Source organism: Chanos chanos, chromosome 4 (genome assembly GCF_902362185.1).
Source record: "Chanos chanos chromosome 4, fChaCha1.1, whole genome shotgun sequence".
Taxonomy (NCBI): Eukaryota; Metazoa; Chordata; class Actinopteri; order Gonorynchiformes; family Chanidae; genus Chanos; species Chanos chanos.
The window spans coordinates 48,846,590-48,870,301 of NC_044498.1; the positions used below are offsets into that span (position 1 = coordinate 48,846,590).

The 23,712-nt window shown below is 41.0% G+C and overlaps 1 protein-coding gene across 2 annotated transcripts in view; it reads right to left on the reverse strand.

Moving 5' to 3' along the window:
• prkg1a (protein kinase cGMP-dependent 1a) overlaps nucleotides 1–23,424 on the reverse strand; it is a 66,878-nt gene extending 43,454 nt beyond the window's left edge. Inside the window, exons 1-3 of one of the 2 annotated variants that reach the window (XM_030771006.1) lie at nucleotides 23,168–23,424; nucleotides 11,012–11,178; nucleotides 2,231–2,344 (exon numbers count right to left, since the gene is read on the reverse strand). In XM_030771006.1, coding sequence (XP_030626866.1) covers nucleotides 2,231–2,344; nucleotides 11,012–11,178; nucleotides 23,168–23,424 — 538 coding nt within the window. Of the gene's footprint in view, nucleotides 1–2,230; nucleotides 2,345–11,011; nucleotides 11,179–18,921; nucleotides 19,227–23,167 lie in introns of those variants that run through there. The other variant, XM_030771005.1, reaches the window with a different exon arrangement.
• Between the last annotated feature and the right edge of the window lie 288 nt (nucleotides 23,425–23,712).

Here is a 23,712-nt window from a genome sequence, read left to right on the forward strand (position 1 = left end):
CATTCTTCTCTCTTATTGCTTTTGTGATCTCCGTCGCTGTTCTTTCACGCCTATCTGTTCGGTCTTGGCTGGAACACAGAACTTTGTGCCATTTGAAGATACCATCTATGCTGCTGTCTCCAGCTTTGCTGATCCATTTTCAGCAGTTCACACAGATCTGGCTTCAGCGACAACCCAAACTAAAAGCACGTTTCCAAAAAAAAAAAAAAGTGACTGGTACTATGTGTTTGTGTGTTGGATCCAGTCACGGTCAACTTACACAGAACGGGGGAGGAAGCCCAAATGTTTCCTCCCGGGGTTAGGTCGGTTCTGTCCGGAGAGACTCGTCTCCATGGCAACGAGCAGTCAGAGGGAGAAATCTGCTCTGCGAGATTCGCGTCTGGCCTTAACCCTTACCCCCCCCCCTCTCTTCCCAAACCCAAAAATAATCGTCGTGTCCTTCACAGCAAGGTTTCAACACCACCCCTGACTGAGGCTAAAAAGCCTCCTTTACACGTTAAGAAGCAATTACAAACGCAGGAGATGACTGAATCAGAGCTTAACGCTGAATCCAAGTCACCTGGGTCTGATCCCTCCAAAGGTCTGTTCTCCACCTCAGCCAGAAACATGCCTTCTCCTCTAGCTTAGTCCACCAACCTTCCAAAAGGATACCTTTAAAGCCAGACTGTGGAAGGTTTGTTGTTGTTGTTTTGTTTTTGTTTTTCGAAACGTCTCATCACATTCTTACACTTCTTAAATGTAAGCATGACTTCTGCAGAAATTCTGCACTGAATTTTCATGTCATTAAATATGAAATATGATCTTAACTTAAGTCATTTGTGTGGAGGTCTGTGTTTCTTTTGAACCAAACTAACAACCAAAAGCAGAGATATTATCCTACTTTAGAGGAAGTCGCTACAGTATTTTCTGCAGAATATGGTGTATTGTTTTTATGGTAGAACTGCCTTGCCTTGGTAATCACTCAGAAATGACACATTAGTGTCATCTTGGTTCTTATCCAACAAAAACAACAAAAAAATCTTACTCAAGTTACACATTGTCATTTTCATTAGCTGCATTTTTTTGCATTTTTCAAAACTGCAGGGAAAAAAATTCAAAATACAAAAACATACGTCTGTAAACAATTATACATTCTTAATTTACGACTCAAGTTTCCATAAACATCTCTAGAAAGTATTCCCAGCTGAATTGGATGCTATCTTTAGGCTCTTGTTATCTGCACTATCACAGTCTGCAAACTCCAGTCTGTACATTAACCTATACATCAAGACTAACTTCTACACACAAAACACATAAATCAGTGCATATGTATCGGTTCAACAGGACCTAATCTGGCTGATAAACTCTGTAAAATGAACCTCCCAGAAACGATGAACATGGCTTCAACAACGTAATATAAATCAATACATTTTGGTGCCACATCCGTCAATCTATTAGAATCCATTTTGAGTTCACATTTGCATTTCTTCAGAAACATCCAGATACATTTTATCGGCTTCGGGCTAAAAGCAAAGTTGCAACGCCAGCGTTCAATGTTCCATATGTACAGATCACCTCTAACATTCACTCTGCGTGAGAAGCATGCTAGCAGCATTTTAACAGAACTCTGTGCATGTGAATATATGTGTGCAAGCATGTCTGGGTGTTCTCAGTCCATCTCCAGAGCAGAATGAAGCTAAAACAAGCTTAATGCAAAAGCCTTAAGGAAGGGGGGGGGGGGGGGGGGGGGGAATACAGTGGATGCAATATTCATATTGACACAAGTACCGTGTCTTGCTCATGGCTAAAGCTTCTAACCTTACCGTTGCTATAATAAGCATTCTGTTCACATGCCCTGTGTTTGAGGTCACTTTGACCTTGCCAAAAGAACAATGTTATCAGTGTACTGTCTCATGCACAGTCACATACACCTCTAACCTGTAAACTGATTTGTGTCACTTGTTTGTGTCTGAGGGTTACTGACTCTTCACTCACTGTCTTAGTACAGTTATAGATTATAGAGAGCTCTCAAAGCCAAATTTCTGTGTTTGTGTGTGAGTCTGTGGATTACTGTAGCTGTCCTAGTACTGTTTTTAAAGGATACCTTGTTGTGGTTTTATGTGTGTTTGTGTGTGTGTATTACTTACCCCTGACTGTAGCTGTTCTGGTGTAGCTGTAGAGAACAGTAAGCTCTCCAAACGCATTCTTGTGGTTGTATGTGTGTGTGTGTGTGTTGGTGAGCATTACTCACTCTTGACTGTAGCTGTCCTGGTGCAGTTGTAGAGAATAGCGAGCTCTCCAAACACTTTGCCTGGTCCCATCGTGCAAAGTTTCAGTCCCTCCTTAGTCACCTCCACTTTCCCCTCTGAAAAAAAGCCAAACTACACACTTTTTTAATTGCTTACACACGTTTTATTACTAAGTAATAAACTTTTCTGATGATAATGATTAAGTAGGATATTTATCATTATGACATATTGGCAATAGCAGAGTAATACATTTGCAGATACCAAATTATTCAGCAGAAACAAAAGCTCATGTACAACCTCTCTCATCTCTCTCTCTGTCTCTCTCTCTCTGTCTCTCTCTCACTCTGTCTCACTCTCTCTCTCTCCTCTCTCTCACTCTCTCTTCCTCTCTTTATCTCTGTCTCAGACACACACACTTCAGCAAGCTCACTTCATACAGACACATGTGAAGAGTCAAGCTAAAAGGAAAAGCGCTTTACGACTTTAACATTTTTTCTCTTTCCTTTTCTATCTCTCTCAATCACACACACACACACAAACGCATGCACACGCGCACACACACACACTTTAAACACTAATAAATTTCTTTGTAGTCCTGTAGTATCTCTCCTCACAAAACCTTTTTGTAAGGCATTATAAAAAGAGAGAGTGATAGCAGTGAATCAATCAACAGGTAAATGCCAGACTTTGTTCATGCTGTGACAAAACACAATGAGAGAGAGAGATTGTGTGTGTGTGAGTGTGTGTGTGTGTGTGTGTGTGTGTGTGTGTGTGTGTGTGTGTGTGTGTGTGTGTGTGTGTGTGTGTGTGTTACTATGTGCCGTGTGATATCGCTGCCCTCAGAGCACCTGTCTGTGAGTGTGTTTGCGTAATCGGACCAGTTGTGTTTGAACCCTTCTTTTTTTCCATGCACCTTCAACACATCTTTTGTGTGCTGACCTTCATGTCTAAACTAGTGCTTTCTCTCTCTCTATCTTTTTAAATGATAGAGAGGATGCTGAAGATCAGCAAAAACAAGTTTTTCCTTGGGTTTACTCTTCTGGATGTAAAGATTGTGCGTGTGCGTGTGCCTGTGTGTGAGTGCGCGTGTGTGCGCGCGCGGGTGTGCACATGCGTGCGTGTGCATGTACGTATGTGTGTGCGTATGTGTGTGCGTGTGCGTGTGCGTGTGTGCGTGTGTGTATGCGTGTGTATGTGTGTGTGTGTGTTTTGCATGTGATGTAATAGCAGCGAGAGATAGAGCCCCTATAACAAAGTTCTCATTACGACGTTATGTAATGTGCATACTAGAGCTGTAATGTTATTAAAAAATACACAAAAAAATCATGAGAGATCATAAATTATTAATAAACAGGGAGAGCTCAAGACCATGATGTATGTTTGCCTCTTTTTTTTCTTCTTTTTTTTTTGATTTCCTGACTATACTGAGAGAAGGAAGGACAGAAACAACTGGTAACAAAGGAGTAGGGAAATAAGAGCAAAGGTGTGAAGGACATTTGGAGGAGGAGGAAAAAAGGTTCTGGCAAAAGGAGGGATGGAGGAGGAGAGACTGAAGGAGAATAAATAGAGACTTCCTGATTAAGTGACACCGTTCTTCCCACTGATCGCGTAAAGTGTCATTAAAAATTCTGGGAGAATGAGGCCATAAAGACACAGTGAGGAGAGACACACACCCAGAGACCTTGGTCTGGCTTTGACCTGACAGAACCTCTGTATTCTACGCTGACTTTAAATCACTGAGCTTCATGTTCACATCTTGTGCCCTTATTCTCAACATACAGACAAACTGTATGACTGCGTCTTAACTCTGCCGTGTAAGTAACATGTATCACAGCACTGTCACTGTCACTGTCACAAGTTTGCCGCCCAGCGTACATGCAGACATATACAGGGAGGCCAAATTAATTTCATCCAGCATAATTGTATATTTAATTTGAGCAACTCGTCTCCCCATGTCTGGGTGTGGATATGTTCTCTGTAACTCAATATGCGGCTGTGCAGAAGCATGTCAAATGTTTTAGCTACACACAGTCAACTCTTCAGCAGGAGGAAATGCCTGTCTTAGCTAATGTCATTACTGCAGCACAGGAGTCTGCGTAATGATGGCCGACTGAAGAGGGTATACCAACAACACACACACACACACACACACACACACACATACACACACACTTCAGCAAGCTCATTTCATACACACACACACTTCAGCAAGCTCATCTTATACACACACACACACACGCACACACACACACAGACACACACACGCACACACTTCAGCAAGCTCATCTCACACACAAACATACGCACGCACGCACACACACTTCAGCAAGCTCATCTCACACACATACGCACACACACACACACACACACTTCAGCAAGCTCATCTCACACACAAACACACGCACACACACACACACACACACTTCAGCAAGCTCATTTCACACACACACACACACACACACACGCAGTTCAGCAAGCACATTTTATCCACACACATGCACACACACAATTTCAGTAAGAGCCTTTCATATAAACACACATGCACACATGCACACACACACACACATATTACAGCAACTTCCTCCATTAGCGAGCCCACCGTATATCAGCCCTGACACAAAAACAAAGAAAAAAAAAAACTAAAAACAAACACAGTCAGGGTTATCCAAAGAGCGTTTGTCTACATCTGTTAGATATTTTCTCCCTAGTTCTTCATATTTTGTTGTTACTGATTCCACTTCTCCTGTTTTAATATGTTCTCCACTGAATTTCCTCCACGCAAGGGTTTTATCCCAATTTAGCTGCACTAAACACATCCTTTCTTTTCTGCATTAGCCACTGAAGGAAGAGTGTCCTAAGGGCTTTCTGTTCTTTCCTGCCCATTTTTTTTCATCAGATTTCTCTTTACAACTTTATTTTACCAGAATGAGCAAAACAAATACATGAAATTAAATAAATCAACACTATATTGCATTCCAGTGACAGTAAAATATGTATTTTTACTTGTTGTGTCAGAGAGGTATAACCATAATACTAAACAATATCACTGCCCAAGGTATGCAATCCTGCAGTTCTCCCAAAGAATCACACAATTTCTAGACACGTTTTCTCATTCCTCATTCATCTTCACTGTAAGAAATGCAGAGTTTTATCACCGTCATAAACAGAGAGTTAGTCTCTCTCTGTGTCAGTGTATCACCAAACGCACAGGGTTTAAAACATTAAGCGAACAAAGATAGAATCGTTAAAAAAAAACCCATATGCAAAATGTGGCAAAATGCTTGTGACAGGAGTTCATTGTTCAGTTTGGACGGCCTGTCTCTGACTCCGAGTCCAGTTTTATTACGAGGAACTCACCCCGGCGTTTATCTCAGAGCCCAATCAGGCAATAAATTTCAAACATTCAATTTGAATGGGAGCAATAAAACGCTGTTCGGCTCTTTCCTTTCGCGTTGTACCTTACGAGAAATATTTAAAACGACCGCGCCACATCAAACACGGACGAGAGGGTTTTCCTCTGCTGGGTGATGCCCCTCAACCTATTCCTTTAATCTGATACCAAAAGGATACGGATTAATCCCGACTGTCCCGGAGTGTCCTGGAGATTCTGATGAACGTGCGGGTTAAGTTTCGACGTTTCCGGATAGGTTAACCGTTTTAGAGTACAGAAAAAAACCCAAATCGTCTTGGACAACAGCTATGTAATGAAGCGTAAATCCTGATCTAAGACTCTCTCTCCCTGGGGGGATGCATTTATTCTGCCTTTACGACCAAAGGAAGTGCACTTATTTGATAAGCATTGTTTCATTTCCTAATTTATGCTACTTCAGAGACTTATACGTGGGGCCTCTTGTAAACATGGTTACCACTCAGAGGTCAGTCTTCAGGCGAACGCAAAAAAAAAAAAAAAAACGACCGTTTCCTTTGACGCTGAATCTCTCTCCCCCGAGTAACACGACATCCTCTTATAGAACAGGATGTGATGGTGTGCGAGTGGTACGACTTGCGATGTTTCGAACGGGAAGTTATGACCCGTGAGGTTAACGGCCGCGCTTTCGGTCATCCTGCGACCGTCCCCAGTGCTCCTCGGAGGTTCTTTCTTTTTCTTATTTATAGTCTAGGCCAAGGCTTGATTTTTGGAATAGGTGCTGAACACTTCTCATACAGGTTGAGTGGGCAATCCTCAGAGGTTTCTCTTTTTATGGATAAACTGAAATGGGGAAAAAAAAAACCACATCGGTTTCTATGGCTCTTTGAGTACAAGTAGAGTGTGAAGGCTACTTTGTGTCTAGAGATGAATAGAAACCTACTCCGTTTTTCATAAAGAAGCCCATACTGTTACGTAATCAAAGGCGAGTGTCTCGGCAGAGTGTTGCCGAAATGAGTTATGAAAAGCAGACAAGCAGTGAGCATTATGGTGCTATCAAGTGCAGATACAGAGAATGTAATTTGAATTTGGTTCTGTGCCAGTGACTGCTTGAATGTACAGTTTTATACTGATCGTGTCCTTTCATACTCTTATTGACGAGCTAGCCAAGTCATGAAATGATTTCATAATAACCGGTGATCTCATCTTTGTAGTCAATGATTAACCAGAGCACTCGTGGTCATTAAGAAGAATTATTCAAAGCAACTCATGCGTTGCTTTAACTCCTATTAAGGACATACCCTAAGAACCACAACCATCCATTAGAAGGAAAGAGAGAGAGAGAGAGAGAGAGAGAGAGGGAGAGAGAGAGAGAGAGAGAATAGTACTATCCGTGCGCTTTACAAAGCAAACACTCATGGATATGAAAGACAATCGGCGAAGTGACTCTGGATATAACATTAAAAAAAAAGAAAACTATACCAGAATGAAAGGGTACAGAGAAGACAGAGAGATAGGAAGTGTTTGACACAAACTGCCCTCTTTGCGGTCGCTTCCTAGGCTGAACTAGGCTTGAACTCTCCAAGAGCAGCATAACCAGTTCTCACTAATGCAAAAAGGCCCCAGTGAAGTATGCAGAAGAAAACCCTTCACAGACCCTCCATACAAAGTCATTTACACTCAGCAGACAGCAGAGGCCTTCAGTTTATCATTTCCTCCATTAACTTTGTTTTCCTCTCTCTCTCTCTCTCTCTCTCTCTCTCTCTCTCCCTCTCTCTCTCTCTGCGTGGACACAGTGCATGTCTAATGGGCGGCACTGCCTGTAAAACCGACATTACTAGCATCCGTCCGCAAGCTGACATTATCTGAAACAGTAGCACCACCCTCTATTTAGTCGGATCGGCACTAATTACCGTAGCCGCATTAGCGCGCGGATTAATATGACATTTAAAACACACTAATGGCCAGGCGTCGTTTGTGGACCAGCGCCGTCGGATCGCGGTGAAGATGTAGGCGATGCTAATTAGCCGGGTTTAAAGACACCCTCTCGCGTAACTGAAGCTCTCTTTTCACAGTGGGACCGATTCCTTTCCAGATTAGGTGCGTTTTCAATCATGTTCTCAACTCGGCATGATACACGAGTCTCTATCTATTTAATGATCAGAAAAATTCCTTTAAAGAATGCTCTTAAGCGCTAAGGACTAAGTGGAGAAAGTCCAGGCCATTTGTTTCATTATTACAAAACAGCTACTAGCGTGCCACATTATCTCAAGGTCTTCTTGTTAAAAATCTAAGCTTTTGTTTAAAAAATTCAGGTGTACACACACACACACACACACACACACACACACAAACGATGTCAAAAAGCACAGGCACACCTGCGTACGCGAGGGCACGTAAAACTAACACATAAAATTGACGAATCCTCCGCAAGCTGTCTCCGATATCTCGATATCTCCACAAGACCCTGGACCCGTGAAAAAAACACCCTCGCTTTCCATTAACGCCGTATTCTCTTTTTGCTAAACCCCTCGCGTGTTTGTATTTATCTTTTTCTGTGTCCGTCGTTCCCAAATGAAAAAGAAAACCATGCCCTGAAACCCGAACGCAGCGCAGTGTTTCTGTGTGAGACATGTTGTGACGGAGCGCATTGGCAGGGGTGAAAAGGAAGGGCGAGGTGATATGAGATGAAATTAAAGAAGGCGCGGTATCAAATAACACAGGCTTATTTCAGTGAACTAATATGATTCTCAGATTTCCAAGGCCCCTTGATACACACTACCTCTGTCATAGCTGTCGATGCGTATGCTTTCTGTGTGTGTGTGTGTGTGTGTGTGTGTGTGTCAGGGAGAGAATGAGAGGCAAGAGAAAGAGATAGAGAGAAACAAGAGAAGAAACCTCTCTCTGAAACCTTGCTGTGAAATGAAATGGTATTACTCACCTACTTTAAAAAAAAAAAGATGCTTTATTATCTCATTTAAGTAGTATGTTGGTATCTCACACCATCATGTGCTCTGAGCCATGCATGTGCACCCAGGAGGCACTCTGAGTTGAGGCTCGGAATCTGAGATTAATTTATGATCAAGCATTGTTTGCATATAGCTCTATCTATCAAGACACAAGTCAGTGATAAACCACTTGAGCTTTGCATTCATAGTGTTGCCGAGCAACAGTTCGTGTGAGGGTCTAGGTTCTAACTATTCCCTCAAGGTTTTTCCTGAATGTTCTATACTGACAGGATAAAAAATAAAACAATGAGAGACACACACACAAAAATTCTCTTTTCGCCAGTTTGAATACGCTGCTAGGAAAACATCAACCAAATTATAATCTACACTCAGGACACACACACACACACACACACACATTATTTGGTTGAATGTTACAGTGGCAGAAATGGATGCTTGAGCTAGTCTTTCACTGACCTCTTATTAGCTGAAGGATCAAATGAAAATAATGAGTGGATGGATGAGTTTGGTGATCACAGTCATTGATTGTTGAATAAGTAATGTTGCCCACTCACTGTGAGTGTGTACACAGTCTTCACACACTCCTGCTTTAGTGACTATTAATATGTCACAAGACATTAAGTGAATGTTTTCTGTTTACCTAAGGAAAGTGAAAGACTGGCGAAGATAGCATTACTGCATACACACATACACATACACACACTTAACACACTCTGCACACACTCATGCACAGACACTCACATGTACTATGTACATTCTACAGACACACATAAGTGCACACACACACACACACACACACACACACAGCCTAAGGCTGTGCACTAAAGAATTAAAGAGTGAGCAGTGAGGTTTGTGAGGACCTAGGGTACAGATTAACTGTGGAGATCTATAGATCTGATTGTGGCCCATTCCTTGCGGCCTTTTCATATTTAATAATTCAGACCAGAGGCAGGATCTCTGACTGTGAGCTCTTCACCGCTTTCTCAATAGCAGTCACCAGGGGTCTTCCCTCTCTTCTCTTCCTCTTTTTCTCCCCCTTTATTTAAACGTTTTCTTGGCATTTTCCATCCCCACCTGCAGTCGTTAAAGCAAATCAAACTCTTCTCTCTAAAAATCCCCCCTGCTTATGTCTTACAAAATTTGATCACGCTAGTTAAAAAAAAAAAAAAAAAGTTCCACATAACAGTGCATATTTTTCTTAACAATACAAACTGTTTTATGTAGGCTTATTCTTTTTTTTATCAGTTCATTTAAGCTTTAAAAAAAACAGAGACAAAAAGAGATCTAAGAGTTACCAGTGGCGAAAAGCACAAAAAAGAAAAAAAAGAAAAAAAAACACCTTCTCTTGGTGAGAAATCCAACGTTTCACTCTAATTTGCTTGTTTAAAGATTGCAGGTATTGTTAAGGTATTCAACTGATGTCACACAGACTGACTGTTTGCTCAAGCGTGACCGAGCCAATCCCTTAAAGCCAGCCAAGTGTATTTACCCACCCACAAGAGCAGAGAGAAGGAGGGGATAGGGAGAATCTTATAATCCCTATGGAGAAGACGACGCTGTGAGAAAGAGCAGCTTCACTCTGTCTCTCTATAAACAAGCCTCTGTCTGCAGAGGCTCTTCTTCACTGTAACTAAAACACACAGACATGCCACCACGCATCCACACAAATAAGAAAACAAAATACTTTCCCTTATAATGAATGTAAACACGTGCATTACCTTTCTTTTCCTCTCTCTCTCTCTCTCTGTCTCTCTCTCTGTCTCTCTGTCTCTCTCTCTGTCTCTGTCTCTCTCTCTGTCTCTGTCTCTCTCTCTGTCTCTGTCTCTCATTAAACAAGAGTGTAATTGTGCTCATTAACACTGTAAATGACAGTTCCTGTTAAGAAGTATTCAAACACTGCTGGTCATCTAATGTATCAGCTGTTTGTGAAGGCCAGAAAACATCACACACAAACGCATTCACACACACACACACACACACACACACAAACATTTGCCTACACAGTCTGGCTGACCATACACACAAAAACTCAAACCTTGACAAGAAACAAACAACGACATACACAGACATACCACTACCGTCAACCCCCCCCCCCCCCCCCCCCCCCCCCCCCCCTCCGAGTTGTAAAGTGACAAAATACACGGGTACCCATTCATATTCTGCCCCAGCTGTCACACCCAAATCGGTAAGATTGGCATCATTTAAGTGCATTTCTCTAAGGCCAAAAGGCAAAGAAAAAAAAAAAAAGACAGAGACACGGAGGCGGTGAATGGTATTGATCAGTAAAAGAGAGGAAGAGCTCTCTCTTACAGCTGTGAGTGGGGCTCCCACAATCACCACAGACATGTGGATAAGGGTCATCAGTCTTAGCCCGTTTATTTCATGTGGTGTCGTCCATGTGTCATAAGTTTTATGTGAAACACGTGTGTGTGTGTCCTGCCACCCACCTTCCATGACGTAGACGAGAGAGCCAACGTCACCCTCTTTAATGATACAGCTGTCTTTCCCATACTCCACCGGGTACATGCAGTCCACAATCTCCTGAATCTGAGACAGCTCCAAGTTCTTCATGAAATCATTATCCAAAATTGCCTCTTTGATCAACTCCTTAGACCTGTAAAGAAAAATAAATGAATCAATAAAGATAGACTAACAGACAGACAGACAGATAGATAGATAGATACCAAAGGTTTACTGTCAAATAAATACATATATTCAATCAGTGTCACATCAAGTGTCACGAATCAAATTTGTCTTTCACGTCTACTGGCAGAAAAGCAAAAAGGCACAGAACCACAAAGGATGCAGGGACTGGTTCACAAGGAAGCCGTTCTTTTCAAGGTCAGAAAAACAAACAAAATGTGAATGAAATTCCAAGGAGAAACATGTCATTTCACAAAGACTTTTTTTTCTTTTATTTCCTGCAAAAATTCTCCCTCACCACAGAACATTTCACAGCAGACCCTGTAGATAAGCAATGAAAGTCAAACACACACACACACACACACACACACACGTACCCCGATTCAATAAACCTTACAAACAGAAATTGGTTCAACAAAATGAACACAAGCCAACAGTACACAATAAAATAACTAATATTATGAATATGCAATGCAACCTTTGAAAAGTGGTGTATTTCAATGAATACCTCCCATTTCATATATAAAGTCATTAGAGAAGATCCTTAAAAATGCATATTGATTGAGCAGACATTACTGAACATTTCTGTCACCTTCAAATGATGTGACCTGTTGTATGAAATAACGGTGGAAGAGTTTTGTGTGGAACAACAGAAGAAAAGGTCTGTTAATGTAAATATGAGCAGCGACACAGAACAATGCCCCCGGCGTCATTCCATTTTCAAACAGACACACTCTGGCACCCTCTTACAATCCACACACATTTTTAAAAACATATTTATACTTACCCAGTCAGAAAAATAAATTCTAAACTAAACTATTTAAAAGTCTCTTTTCTACTTAGTTTTTTTTTTTTTTTGTGGTTAACACTGGTATGCAGAATAGTGAGTTTATCACTGAGGTGAGCCGTATGTGTGGCCTTCTGTCATTAAGTCATTAAACGATAATAAGTAATTGTGCTATTTTGCTTCTGCTATCACATGGTCTGATGGCTATGTTCACAGCTCCTCCTCATTGAAGAATGCTTGCATACATAAAATTAAAAAAAAAAAAAAAAAATCTACTGACTGAGATGACTGAAAGAATGAATGAAAATTGTTCTCATCTATTTTTTCTAGGCATATCTGGATCAGTTTTAAGTAATTAAACACAACAAATGCAAAACCCAAATATTTGTTTGCCTAAGTAAACGGTACTTCTAAACATCAAAGAGAAGGACAGGAGGATCATTTCGCACTAAAAAAAAACCCCTTCCTTAAAGTCAAACTTTTGTCTGATTTTCAATGAATCGAGTCCTTTTAACAGACTATCTGAGGTAAACTGTGGGTCAGCTTTGAAGCCTCTGACAGAGATACAGGGGCACAGGTCTTCCTAAAGATACCATAGCTGTAACCAGCTTTACGCACTGGGTCATGACGGACAGACACACAAACATCTTTTAGTAAAGTATCAGCCCACACTTCAACACCACCCACCAAAGCAACATGGTGCTTCTGTATTTTATCACCGAGACAATATATATACACATCTTCTCATTTCACCCAACACCATCGCTTGGTCAACGTTTTTCTCCTTTTACCCTTCCAAATAAAGCCTTCAGCGCAGGGCGTCTGAAAGCAGTGTGTCTCCCACGAAATCTCACGAACCAAATCTTTGCCAGAAACTTCTGGCGTGCAACCCTCTCATGACGTCTGCCAATGGCCGATCATTGCGTTCCCTTACCGAAACGTTTGAAAATTAAGCTAGCCTCAGTTATCATAACGGTCGACTTCATCTCGCTTAAAAGAGAGACACACGGTTGATTTTTGTCCATGCGAAAACACACATTCACTTCATCACATCTCCAGAACTAGTGCCAGCCAGAAATGAGGCAGGGTACCAGCTTGTTGCTAAGGAACACAACATTTTCAGAAGTTTTTTTTTTTTTTTTTTTTTTTATGGGTACTCATTCCTTTGCAATATATCCATAGAGACCAATCTCTTTTCAACTAAGCAACTTCAGTTTGTGTAACTCTCTCTCTCTCTCTCTCTCTCTCTCTCTCTCTCTCTCTCTCTCTCTGTCCTTTCTTTCTTCACTCTGTCTTTATGCACTAACTCTTTTTAACTCTCTTACTAAGCCCATTCTTAAGTGCATAGGAGAAGATCTAACTGAAGACTGAAGATCCCGTCTGTGCGAGGATACTCCTGAGTGCTGGATCACCTAATTGTGACATCATCTTTCAAGCGATTTGATTTGTGACTTTGCTGAGTTGGAGTGAATTGTTGTGTGCTGTTGTGTTGGACTGACTCCAGATGTTATATTAAGCCCCGCAGATGAACACGCGCCCCCTCGCACGTGCCGCATCTGTGTGTACATTCTGCAGACAGACTTCGCCGTGACGAGAAACAGGACCTTCCAGTTCTTCATACCGCCTAAAGGCCTCTTCCGACTGAAACCCCAGGAGAAAAGGACAGTGCTAAGAGCTCTTTACGCCTAAATGATCTTCTATCAGTTGCTGTAGCAATAGCTTAATTAATTACATCATTCCAATGATATTCTCATATTCTCAATTGGAATAAATCAAATGGCCTGGATTGTAATCCACCTATGCGGCTAAATAAATCAAAACAGACGACAGCCAAACTAAACATCACCGTCGTAAACAAGCACCCAAAACAACTGTAACATTTCTGAATGAGGGTAATAACATGCAATGAGGTTACTGTTCTGAGACCAGGTGCCCTCAGAGGATGATTCATATGGTGCTGCTATTACAAAGAAAGCGGTTAGTGTTCTTGTTCTTTTTTAAGATACACCAACCTCATTCCACACCACTGAGGACGTGTAATCAACGGCTGACACAAAGTATTTAAGTACAGTCAGTTTTACTTAGTTACTTCAGTCGCTTTTTAAAGCCTTTGTATTTCAATTATGTACTTCTCTCTCTCTTTTTTTCTTTAATGATTTATACTTTCACTGTAGTTCAATTTTAAGAGAGTACTTTAAAGCATTTCTCACGCTTTGAAAAATACTGTCATTACTTCCTTGGGGAAACACAACATGTTGCAAAGTCTAAAGTATTATTTTCTTTCCCAAACATTCTACTTCAGTAAACACATAGGTATTCAAAAAGTGAACTCCACAAACAGTAAAAACGTGCTTCAGTGCCTTTTACAGCAAAACAAGCTGAAGAATTTATACTCAGCGTCAGCTCTTACCACATTTCTAAACCTGTTACCTTGGTAACGTTAATAGTAAAGGTTTGGCTTGGGCTAATTCTCAGGCAGTATTATCATTTGGAACACAAGGTCTAGGATTTGGAAAGGCTTCCTTTTGTGGAATTGGTAGTTACATTATCACCCTGCTGGCTGAAGCTATAAGCGGCTGATTCTGATGTGTGGATTTCAGCATTGATGCCGTTTTTCGTTTGTAGATGTGTTTGCACTAGGACTGATGGTCTCTATATGCACACACACAGGAAAGGCTGGGGAAGATTTATACTCAGAGGAGGAACAGGGTGCACTGGCCTCATTTACAACTGATGATCCCTGGAGCTCCCATTGGCCTCTAGTCCTTAACATTGTTCAAGCATCTCAACATCACCCTCTCACCCTCTCTCTCCGATTCTCTTGTTTCTCTGTTTTCACTCCTTAAATGAAGAAGCCAAGATTTATAGCTTACAGGTTTACAAGACCCAACACACAGTGTTCCCCTTAAAAGGACAAAATATGTTCAGTAAGTCATTATGTACAAGAGAGAGATAGAGAGAGAGAGAGAGAGAGAGAGAGAGAGAAAGAGACAGAGACAGAGACAGAGACAGAGAGAGTAAAAAATAAAGAATTCAAACAGAACCAAAAATCCCCATTTGGGTCACTGTATAAATCAGAATGCTGTTGGCATAAGGACTTGAGAACAAAACAGAGTTGGTTAAGCATTGGCAGAATACCTCTTCACCACTGAAGATACGAAGCAGTGACACATCCCGACCATGCACATGCTAAGTGGCCACAATCTACTCACAGAGAAAGGAGAGAGATCAATCATCAGAGCTAGCCACAGAAAACAGATGGCTATGTGGTCACTGTGAGACAGGTGAGGGTGACATCAAAAGAGCCCCTTCGTTGTAAAGAGAAAAAAAAAATATCAAGAACACTAGAAAGGTCCGTTTGGACAAAATCTAAAGTACATGCCTACATTCCCCTCGCTTACCAAAGATTGAGTGGTTACCAATCATCCATGGAGAAAGACACAGCACATAGCCTACTGCTGTGCAGTGTATGACAACACGCAACAGTGCTACAGAGACTGGTCTAAGTGGATGTACAGTCAAGATCAATCTTATCTTTTTCCCTGATTATATTGCATCGAATGACTGCTATAACACACCTCAACCTGCGGGACAGGTACATATGTGTGCTTATGCATGCATGTAGGTATGTGTGTGTGTGTGTGTGTGTGCGTGTGTGTGTGTGTGAGCTCCCCTATGAATCCTCTTGTGTTTCATGTTATAAAACAGTTATAATCAGAACATTACCTGTATCACTTTCTCCCATGTTCTCTCTTTAGTACGTTTATGTGGCTTCCATTGTTTGTTTAGTTATTTGGCAATACTGTGAACAAACTCATTCCAATACAGGCCAATCGACTGAGTTGAACTGTCTTTCTTACAGTGACACTGTTACAGTTTGTGTTTCAGTATGGGAGAGTATATGTCTGCTGACTCAGTGCTCATATTTTTTAGCAAAGAGAAAAAGACATCATTCAAATAGTAAAGACACAAGTCAACCGTCAAAAAGTCTTTCAATAAACTTTATGAAAGTTGAGCAAGCATGCAATGCAGAGCTGTCTTTCACTCTCCATTTGCTCTAACGGGTTGGTTGCTCTCAGGAAAGGCTAAGCATCTCTCTTCAAAAGTTATATTTTTCTATCAAAACTTGATTTTCAAGTGGGAAGGGGAGGCACTATTTCAGACGACCAAACAAATAATAAGTCAGTCAGTTCAGGTGAAAAGCCCAAGGAATCGATTGTAAATAGTGTACGGCTTGACTGACCAGAACGTTCGTATTGATTCTCATTCAGTGAGAATACATTGTCTGCATGGTTGCCCTGGCCTCTTACAACAAAACAATCTATCAGCAACCTAGTGTTTGCCTAACAGTAGATCTGTGTAGTCCTCAATGAATGATTAGCTCCCAATCTTACAATGCTGGAAGATCTGATGGTAAAAGAATGCCAAGAACATAGCCTGGAAAGATTAATACCAAATGAGTTAAAACAGAGAACTGTATTGATCTTCCAAGCTCTCAAAGCTTATATTAAGTTCTGTTAAGCTTCAATACCCATAGCAAAATGACATTATGTCTTTACTTTTGCTATATGTATCTGTGTGTGCCTGTGTTTGTTTGTTTGTTTGTTTGTGTGTGAGTGTGTGTGTGTGTGTGTGCGTGAGTGTGTGTGTGTGTGTGAGTGTGTATATATATATATATATATATATATATATATATATATACACACACACACACACACACATATTGCATATATAAATGATCCTTGTCTCTGTGTAGAAAATCTTATTTCACTTCAAAATCATAAATAATAGCAACATAGAGTAATGCAAGATGCAATAACATGATATGGTTCCAATGAAGCTGCTGATGTCAAGTTTTTTTTTTGGTAACAGTAAGACTAAAACATCCTGCTATGTTTACACAAACATGCTATGGTTTATACAAACATAATATCAGGAAATACATCATCCTTAAAGTAAGGGAGACTTCACGAGAGGGTTGCAGGGGCTCTGGCATGTATGATATTAGTAATAACAATATGCTTTTTTAGTATTCGGTTGGGCAAACTTGGTCGGAAAGTCAAAACAGACCGCAGAGGAGATACGGAAAATGTGATATTTTCAGTTCACTTGTTTGTACTGACTTAATTCACTCAGTTGTCTTTCCAAAAGGGGCCTTATCTTAGAGCATCTTATCAACAAGAGGCACGCTGTGTGGTGCGTTTCCTTACTCTGAGGTCAAAGACAACCACAAACAAATTTCCCTCCCTCATACAGGAAACTTAACATTAGACATCCAATATATCAAAAGAATGTCAAGGTCTCTCTCAAAGTCAGTGTTCTGTCTCCATCCAGACCAAAAATAAGTTTCAAGATGAAAAAGATTTTGGAACCTAAACGGTGAAACAACAATCCCGCATTTCCCGGTAGATTTCAGCCAAGAATATTTCATGTCAGGGCTATTTCACAAAAACACAATTTTTTAGCCCCTTGGCTGACCTCTTTTCCATAAGAGTCGCTTACAGAGGGCAACCCAGAGCAGACACTGTACATATTTACTTTCCACAAAAAAAAAGAGAGAGAAAGAAAGAAACAAACAAAGAAAAACAACAACAACAACAAAACAACAATACAACAAGAGATGAATGCACCTCTCTACTGTATCTCTGTAGAGTACAGACTTGTTCAACCAAAACCAAACAAATCCTCACACACTGAGACATAAAGGGAAAAAAGAAACTGAAGAAATGGACAATACTATTATTACTGCTCCTACAGACATGTCTGGCACGTTAACAAGCTATTGCTGAAGTTATTTCAACTATTTGTCGATCTAGAATGAGAGTTAAGAAATACCGGAAACAAGAACATAAAGAACAGACCAGCTCATTAGAGCCCCCGTAACTGTTAGCAACGGAGAACCAATTCTTAGCGCTGGCTGACATCAGCTGGATGCAAATTGATTTCGAGAGACGCATTGAGCAAACACAGGTGTGACCAGCAACAGGTGGATGAAAAGTGTATAGCTGGATCGCGCCCTTAGGCAGTCTCCAGATCGTTTCTTTTATCGTGTTCACAAAACCGATAAAAGACAGGACAGGATAACACAGAAGACAAGCACGGCCTCAGATTACCGTAATTTCAATTGAGCAATAAAGCAACAGCGCGCGCACCACGTGCGTCATTGCTTGCCAGAATATGAACATGCATCACCGAAGTGATGCTTGCCATTTCGTATCATGTCACTATTTTGATTAAACAAATGAATTCGTCCGTTAAGCAAAGCAGCTACTCCTAATATAACCCCGCAATGAAAGCAGTACTGAAAAGGCCAAATGAACTGTTTACCTTTGTTGTTTGTTCAGGTATTTCAGATAATTATTATGAAATTATGTTCTGAGTTTAAGCCATTCATTCATCATTTCACTTTTAATTTATAAATCCTTTTTGCCACGGGAAAACTGTGAACAGCTGGACAATTTCCTCACAGAACTTATTTATGATATTATTACAATTATTCTTATTACTTTAATATCGCTGCTCTGTGTACATGTGTCTTCATCAACCGTTTCAACAGATAACAGCTTTTGCTGTTATTCTGTTTGAGGGGAATGAACTCTCATAATAGCTTTTATACTGGTAAACCTCGACAGTGTGGGAAAATCGACGTCTGTCACACAAGCCAATCGGCTAGAATGTTACTGCAAAACGTCTTAGTTTTGGATTTAAATTGGTTTGTAAGTATTTTACCGTTAGACACTGACTAAGCCTTATTTAATTTAGATGACAGAAAGCCTTTGGTTACTGCAGCAGTCTTACAATGAACCATGTTTCGGTCGCGTTTGCACACTTTTTAACTCGAGTGCATGTACGTCCAGTAACTGATCATTCATAAAATAAATCTGCTAAGTTAAAAAAAAATCACATAGCACTATACTAGAAACCTACTGTGGACTCTTGGGGTAGAACGGCAGCGTTACGTGGCTAAGATCTTGGATGTCGAAAGCCGTGGGTTCAGCAGAGATAGCCTGGCGTTTAGTCCGCTGTTGCTCCTGCAACTCGGTGTGTTTGTGGACCTGTTGTGTCGCTGGTCGAATCACGGAGCGATATTTATCCAGCTCATTCTGTAATTTCTGAATCAGTTCATCTTTCTGGTCTAATTCGAGCTCAAGTTCGTCAATTAGCGCATCTCTCTGTCTCAGCTCCTCTATCTTTTCCTTAAGTGCGTACTGGAGGTCTCGTAAAGTACCCATCCTTCTAGCTCTCCACCGCGCGACAGTTTTCGAACTTTACCAAAAGCGCTTCAGTGTATCTTCCCCTTTTCCTGTTCAGCTCTAAGAAAAAAAAAGAGTCCTCTTTGGAAGTCCTCTTTGATTTCTCCGAAGTGCCCAGTCGCAGGTCGTCTCCCGTGACAGTATGTGTGTCAGAACAGACGCTAGCTGGGCACTGACGAGCCTGACAACCCGAGTTTAGTCTGTGCGCATTTCTGCAGGAGAGTGTCGAAATTCCTCTCACTGACAACCGGTATCCCTCTCGTGCGTCAGACAGCGCGTGGGATGCAATGAGCGCAGGATTCCTGCATGAGGATCGACACACGTGAGCTGATTAAAAAATCCCGCGGGATTCTCTCCCTCTGCAAATCGATACATAGTTAATATGGTTTCAGTTTTAGTTGTGAAGAAATTATGACACGAACTGTTTTTTTAAAATGCCCGTTTCAGTAACAACATGATATGTTACGAAATTAATTATAACGTTTGATTTCACGATTGGGATGATAATTAAGGGTAATTAACGAATTATATCAAGATATTGCACTTACATCTGCACTATGCATGCGGCTAAACAGATCAGAACCACAGAGCCAATGTCATTTAAAAGGTTAGTGTTTTGAAAACGTCGCAAAATGTTGAATCGATTAACCGCTCATAAGTGAAAGCCGTCATTGCAACATGCTTAAAATGACAAAGTACTGCGCTTTGAAATCAGCACAACCGAGTATTACCGCTATTAGACATGGCAATTCCGGCATTAGCTCAAGTGCGTGTTAGCTGAAACAGAATAAGAAGTGATTGTTCTTATCATGTAATTTTTTTTAAACCTTTAGGAGGATCTTCGACCCAATGGAACGGACGAGCGATATGGGAAAGGTACAATAGCAACCTCTTGTGGTCGTATTTTCAAAACCATACACGACGGAGGTAAAATTCCGATGTCCCATCTTTGGGGCCTTTGCAGATAAATCTACTAATAAAAAATCCCCATGTCTTAAATTTGAAGGCGTTTAACTGCCGTGTATTATGCCAGTATTCACAAATCACTTAATATATTATAAGTCTGTAAGGCAGAATGAAAGGAACAGATAAAGAGGTTGGCAAGGCAACACATTTCATAACTCTCATAAGATGTTTAAGTAAATAACTTAGCATATTCGAAGAGGCAATCTGTGACCACAGATCATTACTGCAAAAAATACTGAATAAAAACATAAGTATTTTTTTTGTTTTTGTTGTCCCTTTTTGACACAGGCCTCCTCCACCGAGAGGAATGCAAGACAAACACAGCGGTGCTTTAGTTTGGCATTGCTGAGAAATGTGAGGTAACTAAATAATTCCCTAATCCTTCTGCCTCCCCCATAAGCAGAAATCTTGGGTTTTGGCCAGTATAACAAAACAGATTGATACAAAAGGCAAACCAGCAGGTCATGTTGTACAGGCTGTAAGAGAAGATTCCCACAGCAGACGAGAACACCCAGAAACAACCATTAGTTCTCAGACATGGGTGTCCTACATGATTTTCTCACACTTGCCTTTGTCATACATGTTATACCAGTGATGGAAGATTACAGGAATCGCCCGGGAATAGCTGCATACGGCACGAGACTCGTCTGGACTTTGTTAGAGCAACTCTTACGATTGATTTACGAGATTAACGAAGCTTTTTGATCTCTCTCTCTCTCTCTCTCTCTCTCTCTCGCTTTCTCTGCCCTTGAGAAGACCTCTCTCTGGGAAACAGGCTTTAAATTTCACCTCTATAAACTCTTCCTGCACGTCTCTTCCTCTGCGGATCGATGGAAAGAGGAGCTGCTGTAATATGATGAGTATGGCTGCTCTCTGGTGCCATAGGCTGAAACCCATGGACATTTTTGTCTTTGACCCTTGAGCCACATACAGACAGCTAGCTCTGATATTGCCTCAGAAACTGCTGGATGATATCTTATGTTTCAGTAACACTGTAGATGTTATTATCTATACGACAAGCGTTGCTGGTTAAAAATCATATATGACCAAACTACTCCCTCTGCCTCCTCGAAAGAGACGCGCTTGTCTGAAAATGTCGTATTATATCTGTGCATTATGTATTGGTCCTCAGTTGTTAATGTGTTGAAAAAGAGTGGTTAAATTTGCAGAAATATTGGACCAAGATTTCCTACGGCCTTTAATCCACATTTCAATGTATGGTCTCTAATTTAAAAAAAAATCCCTTTAGCTTTGTTAGATGCAAAAACATTGTCAGATAATGGCGTAACAGAGACTGTTACCCTTATACGTTATGTTGGGTTCCTAATTTGAAAAAGGCCTCAAAGCATTCCAGATTACATCATGAATTTTCATAAATTATGCTCAGAGCTGTCCAATGATGCAGAATGAGGACGCACTTCCTTTATCAGCTCGTTCCTTCTCCTCCGCATTAAAAACCGTTGTTATGAAATCGGAATTACAGACTATAACTGTCATAATCTTACGAGACACAAAACACATAGCATGTAACATGTAAAACACACAACTTTCATCCTTGGGTTACATATTTATGCAGCAGTTGTGAGAACTAAATTCATTTTAAAGATCCTTGTTTCTGACCATGTCTCTATATGCTTATGGAAAATATTATCGCAATACTACACAGGTCATTTAAAACGTAGCTTATTGCCCTCTTGTGGTACTATTTGGCACGGTTCGGGCCAAATTCATCATTCTGGAGATCCAGTCAAGCTTCCTGAGTAATTCTGAGTGGCTAGTTATGTTAGGCCCACTAAATATCGATTCTATGTTATACAATTATAGAGCCAGAGACTGGTATGCTGTCTTATGTTTTCTCTTCATAGGCTAATTATGGTATTGTTAATTATAGGACTTCGTGGGACTCGGTAGTGCAAATCGCTGTTTTGCCTACATCTTTCGCAAATTTAGTTTAATTCGGTGACAGAACACCGCAAAAGGTCCGCATACGCTGGGGGCAAAGATAGTGTCAGCACAAATATACAATGACATTACCTGACCAGACATCAGTGTTTGTAGAGCAATCCAGATCGAACCCGAACGACTGTGTAACCTACTCGTTAACACTAAAATGGCACAGATTTTTTATTATTATTATTAAAGAATCCTTATTACTGAAGAAGAACTTTGAGGCTTTTGAAGAAGTCTAATAATGCGCCCTTTATTTGGGCTAAAAGGGAAGCTAGGCGACCACTGGTTACAAATGTATTTCCACGGAATATTTCACAACTAGTGGATTCCGTTAATTAGCCTAACAAAGAGAACTTAATACCAGAGCTAACCGCACATTTATCTTGTGACAGTACGGTTTGTTAGTTTGCACGAACTCACTCTCTCTCTCTCTCTCTCCCTCTCTCTCTCAAAAGTTTAGCTGATATCGCCCACACAGAGTCTCAAATACTAAAGCCCGTGCAATCAGGGTGCAAGAAACAAGGAAACATATGGTCAAACAAAGCGCTTTCTAATGGTGTATTAAATATCCTAGGACAGGCTCTTGGGCGCTGAGCCTTCAGCCCCTAAAAGCCGATAATGCATGAAGCTTCCTGTGCTTGCTGCCCGCTGGGAGCGCGGTGATGGATCGGATCAATTATAAAGTCTCTCTTTCCCTCTCTCTGATGCTACAGAAAGATGCGTCGTCATCACCATGTACAAATGAAAGTGCCGTTCCATTCATGACAATGTCCCACGTTCTATTTCTATTTGCTATGGCCTGCCCTACAGTAAATAAACACAACAACCTTAACCCGGTTTTAAATAAAGTGAAAACACTCGCGCATGGAAAAACTGATACCCCACAACGTCGTCTATTTGTGTTGCATGTAACAAAAAACGTCCATTGTGGATGCTATTTTGTTAAAAAAAAAAAAAAAAAAAAAAAAAAAAAAAAAAAAGGTCTCATAATACTAGTCTCTCACCTGTCTGATTTAGCATATTTCCGAAAGGCTTGTCTTGACAAGTCTTGGTGTGTTTGTGGCTCGGCTGATATTCCCTGCGCACGCCGAGTTCTCGGTCCAATAATCTGCGCACTCGGTAAAACGGATTGACATTTATGCAGTTTTCTCTTCAGCTCGTGTATCTCATCCTCACGTTCTGCCAACCGCCTCTCCAGGTCCCGTATCCTCTCCTCCTTCAACATTAAAATCTTGGCAAAGTCTTCCTCTAGGTCACTCATTGTGAAAGCGACAGAAACTTCAATCCCCCAAGAAAACAAGCAGATGTGCAAGCGATCAAAATGATCTCAGAACCAAAAAAGCCTCCTGTTTTGAAACGGTTGCGTCTATAGTCGTAGTGCAATTCGCTCTATCCACGTGTTTATGGTCAAACAGACTTGATAGGAAGCAGAGTCGGTGTCCGGGGCGCAGGGAGGTAGATCCGTGAAGCGCTCATCCATAGACCCTCCTGGGAGCCGCTGATGATCTCTCATTCAGAGACCAATTAGGGGCGCTCTTCTGCGCCCGAC